Source organism: Patella vulgata, chromosome 4 (genome assembly GCF_932274485.2).
Source record: "Patella vulgata chromosome 4, xgPatVulg1.2, whole genome shotgun sequence".
In the NCBI taxonomy this organism is placed as follows: domain Eukaryota; kingdom Metazoa; phylum Mollusca; class Gastropoda; family Patellidae; genus Patella; species Patella vulgata.
Window position 1 is genome coordinate 71461209 of NC_065882.2, and position 15817 is coordinate 71477025.

The window sequence follows — 15817 nt, forward strand, 5'->3', positions numbered from 1 at the left end:
CGGGGATTCAAAACCAGGCCAGTTGACTCAATGACAGGCCTCATGATACAGCGCGCACGTGCTAACCATTCGGCCATCCAAACACACACACACACACACCCCCGCCGCATTCATATCTGGAACAATTATTGCTATATATCTCATGATATACTAGAAGGAAAAAAATCAACAAAACCCTTTAATCAAAAGAGAATAAAATCTGTGAAATTTATTGAAAAGATATAAAAGGGGTCCCCATTTCACTACTAAACCAGTTTCATCAGCCTTAAAAGGTTGATTTTAATGTGGTAACAACTGAAATTATTTTATTTCTTGTCCCACAAGTGAAAATATTAACAACATCCATAAACAGAACAAAATATAAAACAAACAGATTTTACTAACATGTTTACAACCTTTCCTCAATTATTTGTATATTTAAATATTTTAAATTATCGGGAGTGAAAGAAAATATCAAAGTTAAAATGAGACCAATTGGCTATCAAAATCACATCAGTGTATAATTTTCTGTCTTTGGTGCAAACAAATAAAATAGTTTCAAACAAATAAAATAGTTTATGTACCATATATTATATATATGACACATATAATAAGAAATATATAAGAACGATCAACATAATTTTCCAGCTATCTTAAAAGGAATGAAACCCTAGATTAGAGCTACATATTAAATAGTGAGAATAGTAATGAAATCGAGAAAATTTAACCTTCAACTGATGTGTAAATTTGTTATGTCTGCACAGAATGAAGATAACTACCAAATACAGCTATAGTCCTGAATCCCGATATCCTCATATGTATTGCTTATGTCGGTTTCATTTTTTTTTACAATAACATTTTGGGGTTTACATAAATTTAAATGATCACAATACTTTTCATTATACAAGCATAACATAATACATCAATTACAATTAAATTATTTGTAAGTAATGACATTTTTGGTATTTATTTGAGTAATATATAAATATGCAAGCATAAATAGTTAAATGGATTGAATCTACCTTCACATAATATTTCTACACATTAAAATTTACTAGACACAAAATCATCAATCGAGATCCGTAATACAAATTAAAACTAATGATGTTAATAAGATCCAGACTGCAGATCGGGCCTGAAGATATCCACCCCCCATTCTCTACGACAAACAGTTAATTTGCACGTCATTAGACCATCGGGATTTCTCCATCCTCAGCAAGGTTTCGGAGCAATCCGTCATCAATACTGTCCGTCACAGTTGTGGTTCATATCTTCAGGTCAAAGGTCATATTACAGAAAGTGTTCCCAAAAAATCAGATTGTTTTGGAATTTATAACTATTTAAATTACAGATGTGACCTCATCCTTTGATGTTGGCGTACCATTATTTCAAATAATGGTACAGGCAATATGCCATACTAGATTATTTATATGTATTTCATTGAAAGGCACATGCTGGATAGTGTCTGTATTTTAAGTTTTTTAATGGTCTTGTGCAAGACAATGCGTAATAGAGATATACCACTCGTGCAAAATCAATATATTACTTAATGTCTCACACTCGACCATTAAACTAAACTACACTTAATATTGTAAAAGTCCTTGTGAAATTCATTTCATATCATTTTAATTGGACCTTATAAACAGTGAAGTGTATAAACATGATGTTATATCACATTATTGTATCAAAAATATGCATAAAATCGAGTTTAAAAATTAGAGACTATGGAAGACCAAACTAATATAGTTATGTTATTGTAACGTGTAGTTGGGTGTTCCATAGTTTCATTCACTAACCCATATATGGCACTTGAAAACAAAGAGCCACTTAAATACAAACTACATGTAAGAAATGCCCTTATATAATAACAATCTTTTAGTTTATTATTTCTAAAATGTCTGTTTCCATGGTAACATAAAAATAAAAAACACTGTGTGTAATATATCCTATCATTCTACAATCCTGATTTAACACATCACTTTTCAAAATACTCCAACATATCTTTTTCTATGGACTGAAAAAAAAAAAAAAAAAAAAAAAATCAATAGCCATATGCTACAGAGATAATGAATACATTATTTATTACCCATATATCTAATACCAAGATACAGTGTAACCTTGGATTTGTTTTGTCAATTTAATGCTAATTGCTTATCATACAAATCATCCAACCATGAAATGATTTTAATGAAGCTCATTATTTAATGACACAGATGTTAAAATTTTAATTAAATGCAGTTGATTTGTTACCCCTGATAGTCTCAGGAAATTAATTCAAATACCATATTAATTTAACATTAATTCTACACTCCATATGTAAATAAATTACAGTACTTACGTTCGGTTCAACATTTGGTGCATATCTTTTAACTGGTTTGCCAGCTTTATCAACTAAAAATTTACTAAAATTCCATTTTATAAAGCTGAAAAATAAAAGAAGACTTGTATTCGATGTTTCAAAGATATTGGAATCGTCAAATGCAGTAGCGTTTAGAAAATCTGTGGGTTAGCTGGTATTTTAAACAGATAATCTATAATTCTATTTGGCCTGCCGAGAAATGGCCCAGAATTATTATTATTGTACATTTTTATAGCACACAACTTCCACGACTAAATGCTAACATGTGCTTTACAAAATATGGTACAGAAATTAAATACAAATAAGACATCCATGTAAAGATTGAAATCAACATAAAAACATATAAATTTCATTAATGAATTACATGTATGGTTATTGTCTTTTTATAACACAACATGTGATTAGATATTAGATTTCGAGATAAAGATCTTTTACATACTGTATACCTTTGCTATAGAACCAGTAGATATTACTCAAAATTATAGATACTTTCAAAAATAAACAAACACACATTTTTGTGACTTTCACCACAATCTAAATAACCGATGTTACAAAAACAAAAAATGCTCTGGGACATATTTTTGTCATCAAAGACCCAACATCACAACCTATTTATTTATCTTGTCTCGCACTTGTGAAATAAGTCCAGCCATTGAAACCAGAATAGCTCATTACGTGGTCTCAACTAAGACTGTTTTCCGGAAAATAAGTGGTTATTTTGCAAGCAACACCTTTTCTGACCATGGACGAAAAAGTCGACATTGCATTTTAATCATCTTACCCAACTCACATCAACCATCTCACATATCCCGCAATGTTGGTAATTATTCCATCAACATTCTCACATATTCCGTACTGTTCTACAATGTTGCCAATTATTTTATCCCAAATGTTCCCAAATTTTGGAAAATAAATACTCAGATATGAAATGTCTTAACAGTAAACACAACTATGACCCTCTTTAGCACAATCATTGGGATAATTCTCATCATGTTCTTAAGAATTCAAAAAAAAATGACTAGGATACATCCCCTATATTGTTGACTTACTTTCCAAAAAATCCTTTCTGTTCATTTTTCAGGTATTTAAATAATGGATGTGCATCATCCCCATTAACATTAATTTTACTAAACATGTCGAATTGAACTCCATATTTTCCTGTGGCAAATTTTTTAATTTCTTCATCAGTGCCGGGTTCCTGAAATGAATGAATAATTTGTATTAATTCCTTAAATTAATGCCTAGAATTTTTTTTTATCAAAGATTACAATATTCACTGTATTCATTGAAGCAATCTGATTAAAATACAGATCTATATTTCGTTTCGTTTTTTTATAACTTCGATGGCCTACACTACATGTATATGAAGATCTGACAAGGGGTCGTACGAACGGCTTTTGACCCTATGACGTCAGACATTGATTAATCAATCAGCGTTGCCGTCTCTAGTGGTTTACCCACAGTTCCGTGCATGGCACGCCAAGAAGTCGCCTTAACAGACTGTTTCATTGGCTTATCCCTCACTTCAACCAAAACGCCGGTAATATAACAACTCTTCCAGATCCTAGTGTAGTAAAGACAAGTAAAACAAAATTTAAAACTATAAAAAACGAAATAGAATCTGTGTTTTAATCAGATTGTCATAACCTTCTGGCTCAATGTTCCAATATACTGGTTTTGTTCATAAGACCGTTAACAACATTTTCTTAGGTTAAAAAATAAACGCAAAATACATTGTAGGCCTATGAGTGTCATTAAAGTGCAGCAGCTAGAGCTCACTTTGAAATCATTTTTTTTTTAAATGCATACATGTAATCAAAGACTTACATGTACTGAGTACCGATATTAAATAGCACTAGAGACTTACATGTACTACATATAGCATCAGAGACTTACATATGTACTAGAAACCGGTAATACATATAGCATCAGAGACTTACATGTACCAGATACTGGTAATATATATAGCATCAGAGACTTGCATGTACTAGATACCGGTAATACATATAGCATCAGAGACTTACATGTACTAGATACTTGTAATACATATAGCACCAAAGACTTACATGTACTAGATACCGGTAATACATATAGCATTAGAGACTTGCATACTGGTAATACATATACTGGTAATACATATAGCCACAGAGACTTACAATGTACTTAGGTACTGTTAATACTGAATACATATACTAAATACATATACTGGTAATACATATAGCCACAGAGACTTACAATGTACTTAGGTACTGTTAATACTGAATAAACTTAATTTAGTATTTATTCTGTCAAACCAGACTGCAAACTGTATTATCTCTTTTTTTATAGATAAACATTTTGATAATATCTTCTGTTATCTGTGTTACATGTTCAGACCTCAACATTGAAACTGATCTCCACAGCTGCCTTCCCAATGTAGATAACTGACAATCACTAATTAATTTATCTTTTGATAAAGCATCTAACAATCATATTGTTTATCACTCTCTATAACTAAAAGCGGGTTATGATCAAACTTCTATTAGTCAAGGTATTGATATAATGAATCTTTACACTAAGTCTCTGTCAATAAAATTGATAATCTCTACTTATCCTCAAGTAGAAAATGTTCTTCATCTAACTCAGTCAAGGCATTCATCTAATGAATTAAGAGAGAAATGGGTTTGACATGCACTCAACACAAACTAGATCATTTCGGGATTAACATATGGTTCAATTTTATTTCAATAAATCGCTTGTGCGCAGGGGTCTTTAGCAATGGGAGGAAACCGGCGGAGGACCCAGAGAAAACCCATGAGGTTGGACAGGCGACCCACTCCTTGTCATGTACAACCAGAGAATCGAAACCATGCCAGTTGACTCAATGACAGACCTTATGATGCAACGCGCATGCGCTAACCATTCAACTGCACCAGAGCTGAACATCTTACCTCAATTAGAAGCAAAGTGATTGTGTTCCAAAAAGTGTACATGTATCTTTAATTTTACATAGTGTATATTCCAAACTGTCCTCACCTGTCCTCCAAATTGATTACATGGGAAGCCTAGGATCCTCAGACCATGAGATTCAGCATACTTGACGTGCAAAGCCTGTAGCTGTGTATAGTTTTTTTCGGTAAAACCTCATTTAGAGGCTACGTTTACCACCAGGCAAACATGACCCCTGAAATTAGAAAACATTCACCAATTAGATCCTTATTACAGCCAATCGAATGTCTTCCAGTTTTTTCTTTCATACTATAAAAAAAAATAAACCAAAAGGCAACCATTAGGATTCCAGTCAAGCTACAAAATATAGTAAATTGTACTAATCTGGGGCCTGTTTCACAAAATTTTAACTAAGATAAAATCCAAATCTTAATAATTTGATTGGATAATATTAGATTGATTTTAATGCTTAGCCAATCAAAATTGAAGTATCTACTAAAATTTGGATTTTATCTTTAGTTAAGATTTCGAGAAACAGGGCCCTGATTGTTTAATTAAGGATATTAAACTGATTTTAAATACAGAAAACAGAACCATTAAATCCACAGTCAATCCTGTAATACTAATAGACAGATAGAATTATAATTCAAGGATTTACTTATTCAATAGGTTGGAGGGAATTATGTGTTTTTGTTGATATTAATTATCAAAATCTATACATTTCTAATTTCCAAGTTTGTTGAAAACAGGATTGTTTATTTAGTATAGCTGATATCTGTCTGTAAATCAAGACAAAAAAAAAGTATTATAATAAATATTTAAATACCTATATTTTTCTAAATCGACTTCATTTCCATCAATGTCTGTAGCCTTAAATTCATATATTGATTTGGCTTCCTTCCAAAAAATTTTATTGTCTGAGGCTGCCTGCAAATACACATGTTAAAGTTTATGAATACCTATATTACAAAAATAAATCTGCAGTTGAGAGTCAAGAGGTTCTCATTAAAATTGTTAGCCTCATTTCTACATAGCTTGTTGGCATGAATACATGTTCTAGCTGAATGTTGTTAGAAGTCAGCTATCCAGTCTCGAGACTAACAGATGAGGCCTGGTTGCGCAGGTTTAAGACTTTGAGGAATGGAATGCAGGGATCAACATCCTTAAGCCATTTTACAAGAAAGACATAACTAAGGCCATTTTATAAGAAAGACATAACTAAGGCCATTTTATAAGAAACACATAACTAAGGCCATTTTATAAGAAACACATAATTTAGGTCATTTTATTTGACAAACATACAGTAATTGTAATTTCTGTTACATGTACAAAGTGGGGAGGGAGAGAGACTTTGCCCAAAATTTTATACCCAAATTGGTCTACATGTTTACATCTAGATTAAAGTCCCACCTTGAGTCATAGTCCACCTGTCACAGGCAAGAATTTTTGCAGGAGGGGGTATGCCAGGTTCCTGTTAAGGTAATTTGACAGTTAGTTGACAATGCATGATGCCATCATCATCTCCAAATTTTGTAGGCATACATACACACTGAGCTTTTTAAAGAGAGAAATCCAACACCCCATTTGACCTCAGTTTGTATTATGAATTAATAGGATCACATTGCAATTCATTTTCATTGATGCAAAGCATTAATTGTGATATCACATACATGTATGTCTATGTCATTATCTTGCGCATTGAATATGCCCATCCCATTCCACCATCTTATGATAAAGGATAAAGCACACGACCGTGACACGTTTCTCATAAAAGTGTTGTTTTATAAAAAAAATTTATGTAGCTCAGCAGGGCGGTTTGGAGCCCCCAAACCCCATCTGAAGACAATGTTCGGCTCAAATCAGACTTTATCAACTAGACACAATTCCTATGGTACATGCCCTTTTGTCATATTTTTTATTTTATCTGTAATGCATGATTGGCACATTGTTAACAAATACAATGGTGTTTGACATTTTGGCAGAGTGCAACTAAAATAACTTTCCATGTATTTCTATGCCTAAAATAAATGCTATACAACTGAATGACTAATCTATTTAAATATGTGTCCAAGACTCAGACTAAAGTGAACATCCGGGTCACCTTGTGCTAGATAAACTAGTTTAAAGATTCGGTAATCACTCACAATAATGAAACTTCTTTTTGGCTTCCTGCATAAGTTTTATGCATTCGTCTGCTTCACCGTAAGGGAAACTAAATAGATGTAAGTTTTAATTATAAATGGACTGGGGGGGGGGGGGTCTGGCTGAAAAGTTCTAAGCCTAGAAACTGTAGAAAGTCGATGGTTTCCATTTATTTTTCGACATACTTTTGCCAACCATGTTGCAATGCCTGGATGCCGGTCAGGAAGAAATTTTCTTCAGCCACCCTAAAAAAAGTTGTTCACTGACAATATGTTGAGTGGTCATTCGTTGATAAGACATCACCATGTCGTGCTCCCGGGTGATTGTTTTCTTTAATGGTTGCTGTTTGATAGCCTTCCAGGACGCTGGTCATCGTCATGGCTCTTTGCCACACTTAATTCCACAGCCAACTTCTTTACTGTGGAAAAGGGGCATCATCACCTAAAGTGGAGACCATGTCGGCATGTATTGGTGTTGGGGTTAGTCCTTTCAGTTGCAGATACTTGAGAACTGCCCTATAGACAGTTTTGTCCATTTCTGGTGATTTCAATGGGCAGGGTCATTAGATGGTCTGATACGAAGAGAATATTATTACTATGGTTGCAGTTCTTATGTCTATGATTCATTCAGTGATTGTAATTGTTGGTGGTAAAAGTATATTTCAACCCAATTGATCTATCCTTTTCAGACTTAGAACTTTTCAGCCAGTTCTTGTTCATTGTATTTGCCGAGATCACTAAAATAATTTTTATAGGATTCAGACAGTTTCTTGTGCCAAATGAATGGGAAATGGGGTATCAAATTTTAGTATACAAATAAATGTATACAATTGTAAAATATGCTGAAAAGTTCGAAAAAATTCTGCAGAGAAGTAAACAAATACCACTACATGTAATTGTAATACTGTAAATGTACATAATCAGTCTTGTGCCATTAATTTTGCACTTTCCATCAATAACTAATCTATTTAGAAATGTCCACTGCCACTCTAATTAATGTAAGATTTTTATATGGTGCGACAATAAAGGCACCCCCACATGACTCATGTTACCATGTGTACATGTACAAGTACACAATGTATTAATACGGATATGCTATATTTATTAAGGTGGATAATATATGTATGTCAACTACATTATGAAAGGTCATGAATGAATACAAACAGTTATACTGGGTACACCCTTAATAGCATCATTATCAATTCTAGACATTCGCTTACTAAAAGTCCTTTGAATACAATCTTTACTATGTATTAAGGGGAGTGACCTATATTCATTGATGAGAAATGCCAAGTCATAATATTATATTGACCAATATAGATAAATACTGGACAAAGGATTTTACTATGCCCTTTGGTACTCAGATTTGTTGACAGAGCAAACACGTGTCTCAGTATCGTAACTTAGTACAATTAACACAATCATTATACTGTATACTACTATGACTACTTTTAATTTCAATGGTGTAACTGAAAAACAACACCAAGTTCTATTTAAAAAGTATAATATTGCTTTTTAAGCTTCAAATACATGTACATAGGTTTCATGTACCATGTTTGTGTTAGTGTGATTGTGAATACTAGTTTGATGACAGAGTACTAACATGATTTAAATTAAAATATCTATATATTTACAATCCAAAGTCCAAAGCTTTTAGTATAGAACACTACCATCATGTTTACATTCAGTTTTTTTTTAGCTCTGGAAGGGACTACAGGTTGTCTCTCCACCAATCTGCCTGTTATTTTGATATTCCAGAGGGTTTTTTTAAAATTTTATTTAAACTTTAAGACATTTGATTGAAATATAGTAATACCGTACTTAGCACACTGCCATACTGCTAGCAGTGTTTCATTTGATTAGACCTAATAGAGGGATTTCTCAGGCCAGTGCTTCAGGAATATGGTACACTGCTTGATTATGTCAATTTTCTACTGATTGATGGCCCTACTTGTTGACTTTATTAAAATCAATGGTAATTATTTTTTCGGAAATTTTCAGGTTCCGGTATTTGATTGAAATTCAATTTAGAAGGCTATCGGTACATTGTTTTACATACCAGTAAATACAATGAAAGTTCAGTTTTACATATTAATCTATTTCATCTATACGGGCCGCATCTGTATAACTTATAAGCTTACTTATTCGGATCAATTCAAAGAAATGTATTCATCATAGTATCAATCTCTTATAAGTTATAGATAATGGCATTGAAAAATTGTAGGAGCCGGTCAGGATGTAGTCATAACGGCCCTATGCCATAACGGCCAAAAACAGGTTTGGTCAAAACGGCCCTACTTTAGTCATAACGGCCAAACAGTTTGGTAATAACGGCCCAAAAATTTGGTCATAACGGCCAAACATTTTTAATTTAATGAAAAACAATATATCTGAGCAAATATATTGATGTTTAAAGATTGGTGAAAATTGGTAAAAACATACAAACGTCCGTGTATATCAAAAGTCTCCTTAAAATTGGTTTAACACACAAAATAAAAAGTCCTTGCATATTAAAAAGTCAATTTAAAGCACACTTATAAAATCGCTGTCATGAGAAAAAGGGCGGGTCATCTTCTCCCTTTGTCATAATAAAAACACGTTAAAAAAGGAGGTTCTATGGCGCCATCAGTGCGGATAGAAAAAAAATGCTTGCTTTACGTGGATGACATAAGCCACTCAAGAGCTGTGGATATTGCCTTTAATTAGTAGATGAAAATGGATATATACATGTACATATATGTCAAGAAGTCTTCAACTGGGAGACAGGAAAACAAAACATCAAGTGGTGCTACTGTTACATGTATACAAACCATGTGTCCTGAAGAATTTGTCAGTGGAAAAATAGCCCATAACCACCCAAGCCAACCGGCAAATTACATGCTGTAATTCAAAGGAAAGAGGTGAGTACTAATTAATCAACTGATTGGATAATCCCTAATTAGGTACTTCACACCCTCTGATCTGATTAGGTAATATATGATAAACATTAACCATTTATTTTTTATCAAATAAAGGTATGAGAAATGGCCATCTCCAATCCATTCAGACCAGCCAGGGTAATATTTGAAGAAGTAGCAAATAAAATTTTAGAAGAAGATTAGCCAATTTACTTCTGCCACTCCAATCTGCTCTGATGTTTGAGGGGAAATATTTGATAAAAAAAAATAGAAAAGAAAGACAAGATGAAATTTTCAATTCGTGGAACAAGTACAAAGAAGGTAGTATCAGTGTGTCGATGCTGCTAGGGATATGTACCAGAGTTCATGGTCCAGTAGTGTAAAGAAGATATACAATGTAATATCTATATTTCATGTTTTTTTAATGTACTGTATTAAATTAATGTTTATGTAATGTATGTATTTATATTATCTATTTTGCAATAAATGTTGTTTTGTTTGTGTATTAAATTAATGTTTATGTACATGTAATGTATGTATTTATATTATCTATTGCTTAAAAAGAACTTTCACTTGTTTAAAGCGAAAGCTCGAGAATTCCTTCATTCTCTTCCATGTAAACTTTTTGCATTAATAATTTAATGTAGTTTTTGGAGTGGATACCCATGTTTGATCCATATGTACATGTACAGTAGTATACTATTACTACCCTTACCCTACAAATTGAATAAGGTTCAAAGCCCACACTGACATGTAATACTGTGCATATGTACAATGTAACAGAACATAATTGTCACAAACCCAACTTAGATAGATACGGGTGGCTACTGTTACTTAATAGGTAAGAGAGAGAGCGAAATGGGGTTTAACGTCCACTCGACACAAAGTAGGTCATTTCGGGACTAACATGTGGTTTAATTTTATTTCAATAATTTGCTTGCGCGTAGGGGTCTTTTAGCAGTGGGAGGAAACCGGAGGACCCGGAGAAAACCCACGAGGTTGGACAGACGACCCTACTCCTTGTCACGTACAACTGGGGATTCGAAACCACGCCAGTTGACTCAATGACAGGCCGTATGATAACCATTCGGCCACACAACCCCCCACTTAATAGGTAAAGATTAATGTTTGTAACTTAATGTATGGAAGCAATTTCTGGTACATAATTATTGATTTAACAATATTTAGCAGTCAGTCACTACAGAGATTTCAATGTAAATGTATGAAATTTGAGGTGTGTATTGAACATAATAATAATAATAATATTCATGATATTGTTCAAAACATTTTTTAAAGATATAAGTGATAATGTCTCTTTAACTTACCGGTAAGTCTGGAACTGTGAAATTTATTTACTACACTTTGACAGTAAATTGTTTAAAAAAAACAACAATAATGGTACATTTTAGTTCAAAGTTGTAAAAAAAGTTAAGTAAATAGAGTCTAGATAACTGAAATGGCAGAAAATGTAATTAACAAAAAAAGCACTGAACAAGAAACACGCGCGTTTACCTACCATGACGGCTGTACAATAAAGACCAACAACAGAACTACTTGACACAGCAGTCAGCCGACCTACTGAATTCCACAAACTTTTATTCAGCCGTGTCAACATAATTCTAGTTTATCACGTCCTTCAAAATTAACATTGAAGGACATCAACGGCTACAGTCTGGATAAATGAATCTACAGTCGTCGATTTTTTTACTTGCCACAGTTTCCCATTTATGATTATGGGCGCGGAACTTACATAACTGTTTGAATTTGATAGGAATGAAAATTTTCGTCGTCAAGTATTTTTTCATGTCAAACAACGAAAGTAAAAAGAGATAATTTTAATTGGGCTGTTCGTGGAACATTTTAATACGTAACTATAGTTTGGAAAACGTCTGATAAACACTTCCGGTTTTGTTATTTATTTTTAATTCACGTGTTTTATTTCCAGTTTTTGTGAAATAGAACTAGGCCTACTTGTCCAGGAAGAACAGGTTTTCAGAAGATGGAACAAGATGAACAGGACACGTATAAACTCTGGAGAATCAGAAAAACGATAATGCAGGTAGATTGGATAAGACACTACTAGTCTACTGCCCATATCTTCACACTCACACAGGATTGATAATTTAGATTGTAAACAACAACTTCAAAAATAAAATCATCCCATCACACACAACTACTGTTTGCCTCAAAGTCAAAAAACGATCATTAAACTTTGTGTTTTTCCCTGTTGCATTAAATCCTCTGCACAATTTACAGTAGCTCATTCTCTAACTCAATAGTAAGTGCAGGAGGACCGCACTAGTACCGTACATGCAAAACAAAAATTTACAAGATAAACCTGCGGACAAGACAGAAAATAGACATTGCACCAAATAAACAAATATCAAATCAAGTGAATGGATCCGGGTGTCAGCGGTAAGCGTCCACTGCGTAGTACAGTCCCGGGCCTGTAGTGACACAGACTTCACTCAAATTTGTAAACAGTCAGGATAAACCTGCGGACAAGACAGAAAATAGACATTGTACCAAATAGACAAATATCAAATCAAGTGAATGGATCCGGGGTTTAGCCATAAGCATCTAATTCGCTGTACAGTCTCGGGCTTGTAGTGACACAGACTTCACTCAAATTTGAAAACAATCAGGAATACAAAAATCATCCAAATTCTTCAACATTAAAAACACAAATTATTTGTCAATCGGCCGCCTATAATAATAAATAAATTTTTATTAAAATCAAGTTATTTCACCTGAACAATTTATGAATTATTTATTGTCATTGATGTAAACGACCGCAAAAATTACCTGTGCGGTGGTCAAGGCTCTACACAGCATTTTGAACTTACTTGTGCAAACATAAGTAAATTTTCAAAACCACTAGCCAAACAAAATTTTCAGTTGCCAAGTCTGAAGATTAGAATAATTTGTCGTATGATATAGCTAAATATATTGTGAACATACATAACTCGTCGTCCTATAATAATAATAAAAAAAGATGTTTTAAACATTTTTTTCCAACTGGGACTCACTGCGAGACTAAGACGGCGGTTGGCGAAGCTTGTAATTTTGCTTGTTTGGGTGGTGTAGCGTCAGTAGCATGACTATCATCATTTTTCCCCAACTGAGACTCACAGCGAGACGAAGTTACTTTACTAGTAAAGTAAGACGATATAGGTTTGATTCGTCTGCTAGCCATGCTGTCAGCTGTCTCGCAAACTTCCGATAAATACAGCGCATGCGCAATGAGAATTTCCTCGCAGAGGACAATGAGATTGACCCAATTTCAAACCAGGAAAGTAACAAGAGTGACATTTGACTGGGATCATTGCCGATTACGTTATCTTTACGGAGAAAAGTTCAGATAGCTATAGTGTTAATTGGGGACTTCAAGATATATGTTCACTCGCCAGAAACCTAGCATTTATAAATATCTGGTCGCCATTGTCAAAATTCACTCGCAAATGCGAGTGTTTCAGTCGCATTGTAGAGCCTTGGCGGTGGTTGTACCTTAGTGTGTGTGTGTTTTTAGTTTTAAATTATAAATTATAGTAAAAACAGCACCGATTGAATGTAAATCAGTTTATATACATTCATATAACATTATTATATGCATTGTGACCCATTTGGGTCCATTTCTAGGTCCCAGATATTAGCAATTTAGCTCCTTTAAATATCCCCACAAACAATTAACAAAACAGTTATTTTTCTAACAATGATAATTTTTTTCACAGCAAAACTTCTATCTAGTATCTAATGTACAGTATGGCATTCACAATGTAGCCATTATGGAGTACAAGTCATGTATTACAACGTTTTGGTCCTGTAACATTTTGGACACAAGCAACTGGTTAGACTCTTTTTGATATCGGTTTAGACTAAATTGCAAATTTTACTTGTTGAGCCCAAAATGTGAGTCCGAAATGTCACGGAATGGAAACGTCATGTAATCGCCAATACGTGATAATGATTTACCTGCAGTGGGAAGCTAGTTAAGTTGTCCACAATCAAATTCGTCTACAGTTACATGTAAGTTGTCCACAAGCACACTGTATTGTGTATGCCCGTCTTCATAAGCCCAGTCGGTGCAGGGAAGTAGGAAATTTAAGCCCATTTGATTTTCATTTACATGTACATTCATCCCTGAGTAGTTTTTCAATTAACACAGTTGAATCATGAAGATAAATGTAATACATGTTAACTTATAATTCTATATATGATAAATACTTTCAGCTTTGTCATGATCGAGGATATTTAGTGACACAAGATGAATTGGATCAAACATTAGATGAATTTAAAACACAGTTTGGTGATAAACCCAGGTAAGAGATTTCTGTTACGATTAAATTAGAAATAAAAACAAATATTCTGTACAAATGATAATTACCTTAGGTTACATGCACTATACACAAACAGACACCTTAGATAGGTGTACTCGCTAGGGGTAAGGAGACATAATTTATAGATGACACTATAGAGCAACAGTCCCACATGAACTCATTGTTTACCTTACTGCATTGTTTTTCTGTACATTAATTACGCTCTGATGTGTTAAAAAGGTTAGTTTTTGTCGTTGAAATGGAATATAATCCCGATACACCGAAATACGATTCTCTTACCAGCGATAAGGACACAGGGAACCAAGTTTTTACTAGCGACGGCTGGTGGGAATTCTTTCAGCGAGGACGCCCATTGTAAGCGATTAGATAAGAAAACTACATAAGCACTTAATGTACATGTACATGTATTGAACTATACAGGGTAACAAACGTTATTTTTAACTTAGCGAGGGGATAAATTTGTCTTCAGATATTAAATATTTATTTTAAATTTTGTGAAAATCTTTGTGAATTCTGTTAAAAATTTCAGTTCAAGTAAAATGTACTTAAGAGGCTGTTATCTCCAACCTGTTGAGTTATAAATTTAATTCTTCATGTCATATTATCTTTACAGTGAAAGAAAACCAAGTCGAAGTGATCTGATTGTTTTAGTTGCTCACAATGATGATCCTACAGGTACATGATAGTTTTAGAAATTGTAATCTGATAGGTTAATTAATTGAAACTTAAAATTCAATGGATGTATTTTAATAAAACCAGGAATATATTTCCCCCCATTGGTACTTGTTTTGGATCCCAGTGCTGTGTGGAAATACCAGAGATAATATAAATTAATTGTCAACCAGGGCTTGTGTGTACGTAAAAGAACCCTTGGCAATTGGAATTTGATGAAGAGTAGGCTATATATACACCTTGACCATCTGGGAAAAATTCCCCTCATAGCCCAAGTAGCACACTCCATTGCGTATGCTGAACTTCATTAACCCAGTTGGTGCAGAAAGGTAGGACGTTAAACCCTAATCATTTCTTTACTCCTTTCCATTTCAAGTGAAATGTAGGGCCCTCGAAATTCATTCCCACAAGCATTGCTTTTTGAAATTACATTTGTGCAACTTTATATATGCATCATGCAGTTGGGCCCAGGTAATATAATTTTTTACATTATTTTTATTTTGA

The 15817-nt window shown here is 33.5% G+C and overlaps 2 protein-coding genes across 2 annotated transcripts in view; one reads left to right on the forward strand and one right to left on the reverse strand.

Moving 5' to 3' along the window:
- Positions 1-185: 185 nt before the first annotated feature.
- On the reverse strand, positions 186-11972 carry LOC126818474 (glutathione peroxidase-like). The gene is made up of 6 exons (XM_050545918.2): positions 11821-11972; positions 6093-6193; positions 5354-5501; positions 3388-3536; positions 2318-2402; positions 186-1993 (listed from the first exon to the last, which is right to left on the reverse strand). The coding sequence occupies exons 1-6, from the start codon at positions 11917-11919 to the stop codon at positions 1955-1957; spliced, it is 621 nt and encodes a 206-aa protein (XP_050401875.1). The 5' UTR covers positions 11920-11972; the 3' UTR covers positions 186-1954.
- A 204-nt stretch (positions 11973-12176) lies between these two features.
- Positions 12177-15817, forward strand: part of LOC126818473 (DNA-directed RNA polymerases I, II, and III subunit RPABC1) — a 31167-nt gene continuing 27526 nt past the window's right edge. The window contains exons 1-3 of the mRNA XM_050545917.2: positions 12177-12363; positions 14535-14623; positions 15255-15316. Coding sequence (XP_050401874.1) covers positions 12304-12363; positions 14535-14623; positions 15255-15316 — 211 coding nt within the window. The 5' untranslated portion in view covers positions 12177-12303. The remainder of the gene's footprint in view (positions 12364-14534; positions 14624-15254; positions 15317-15817) is intronic.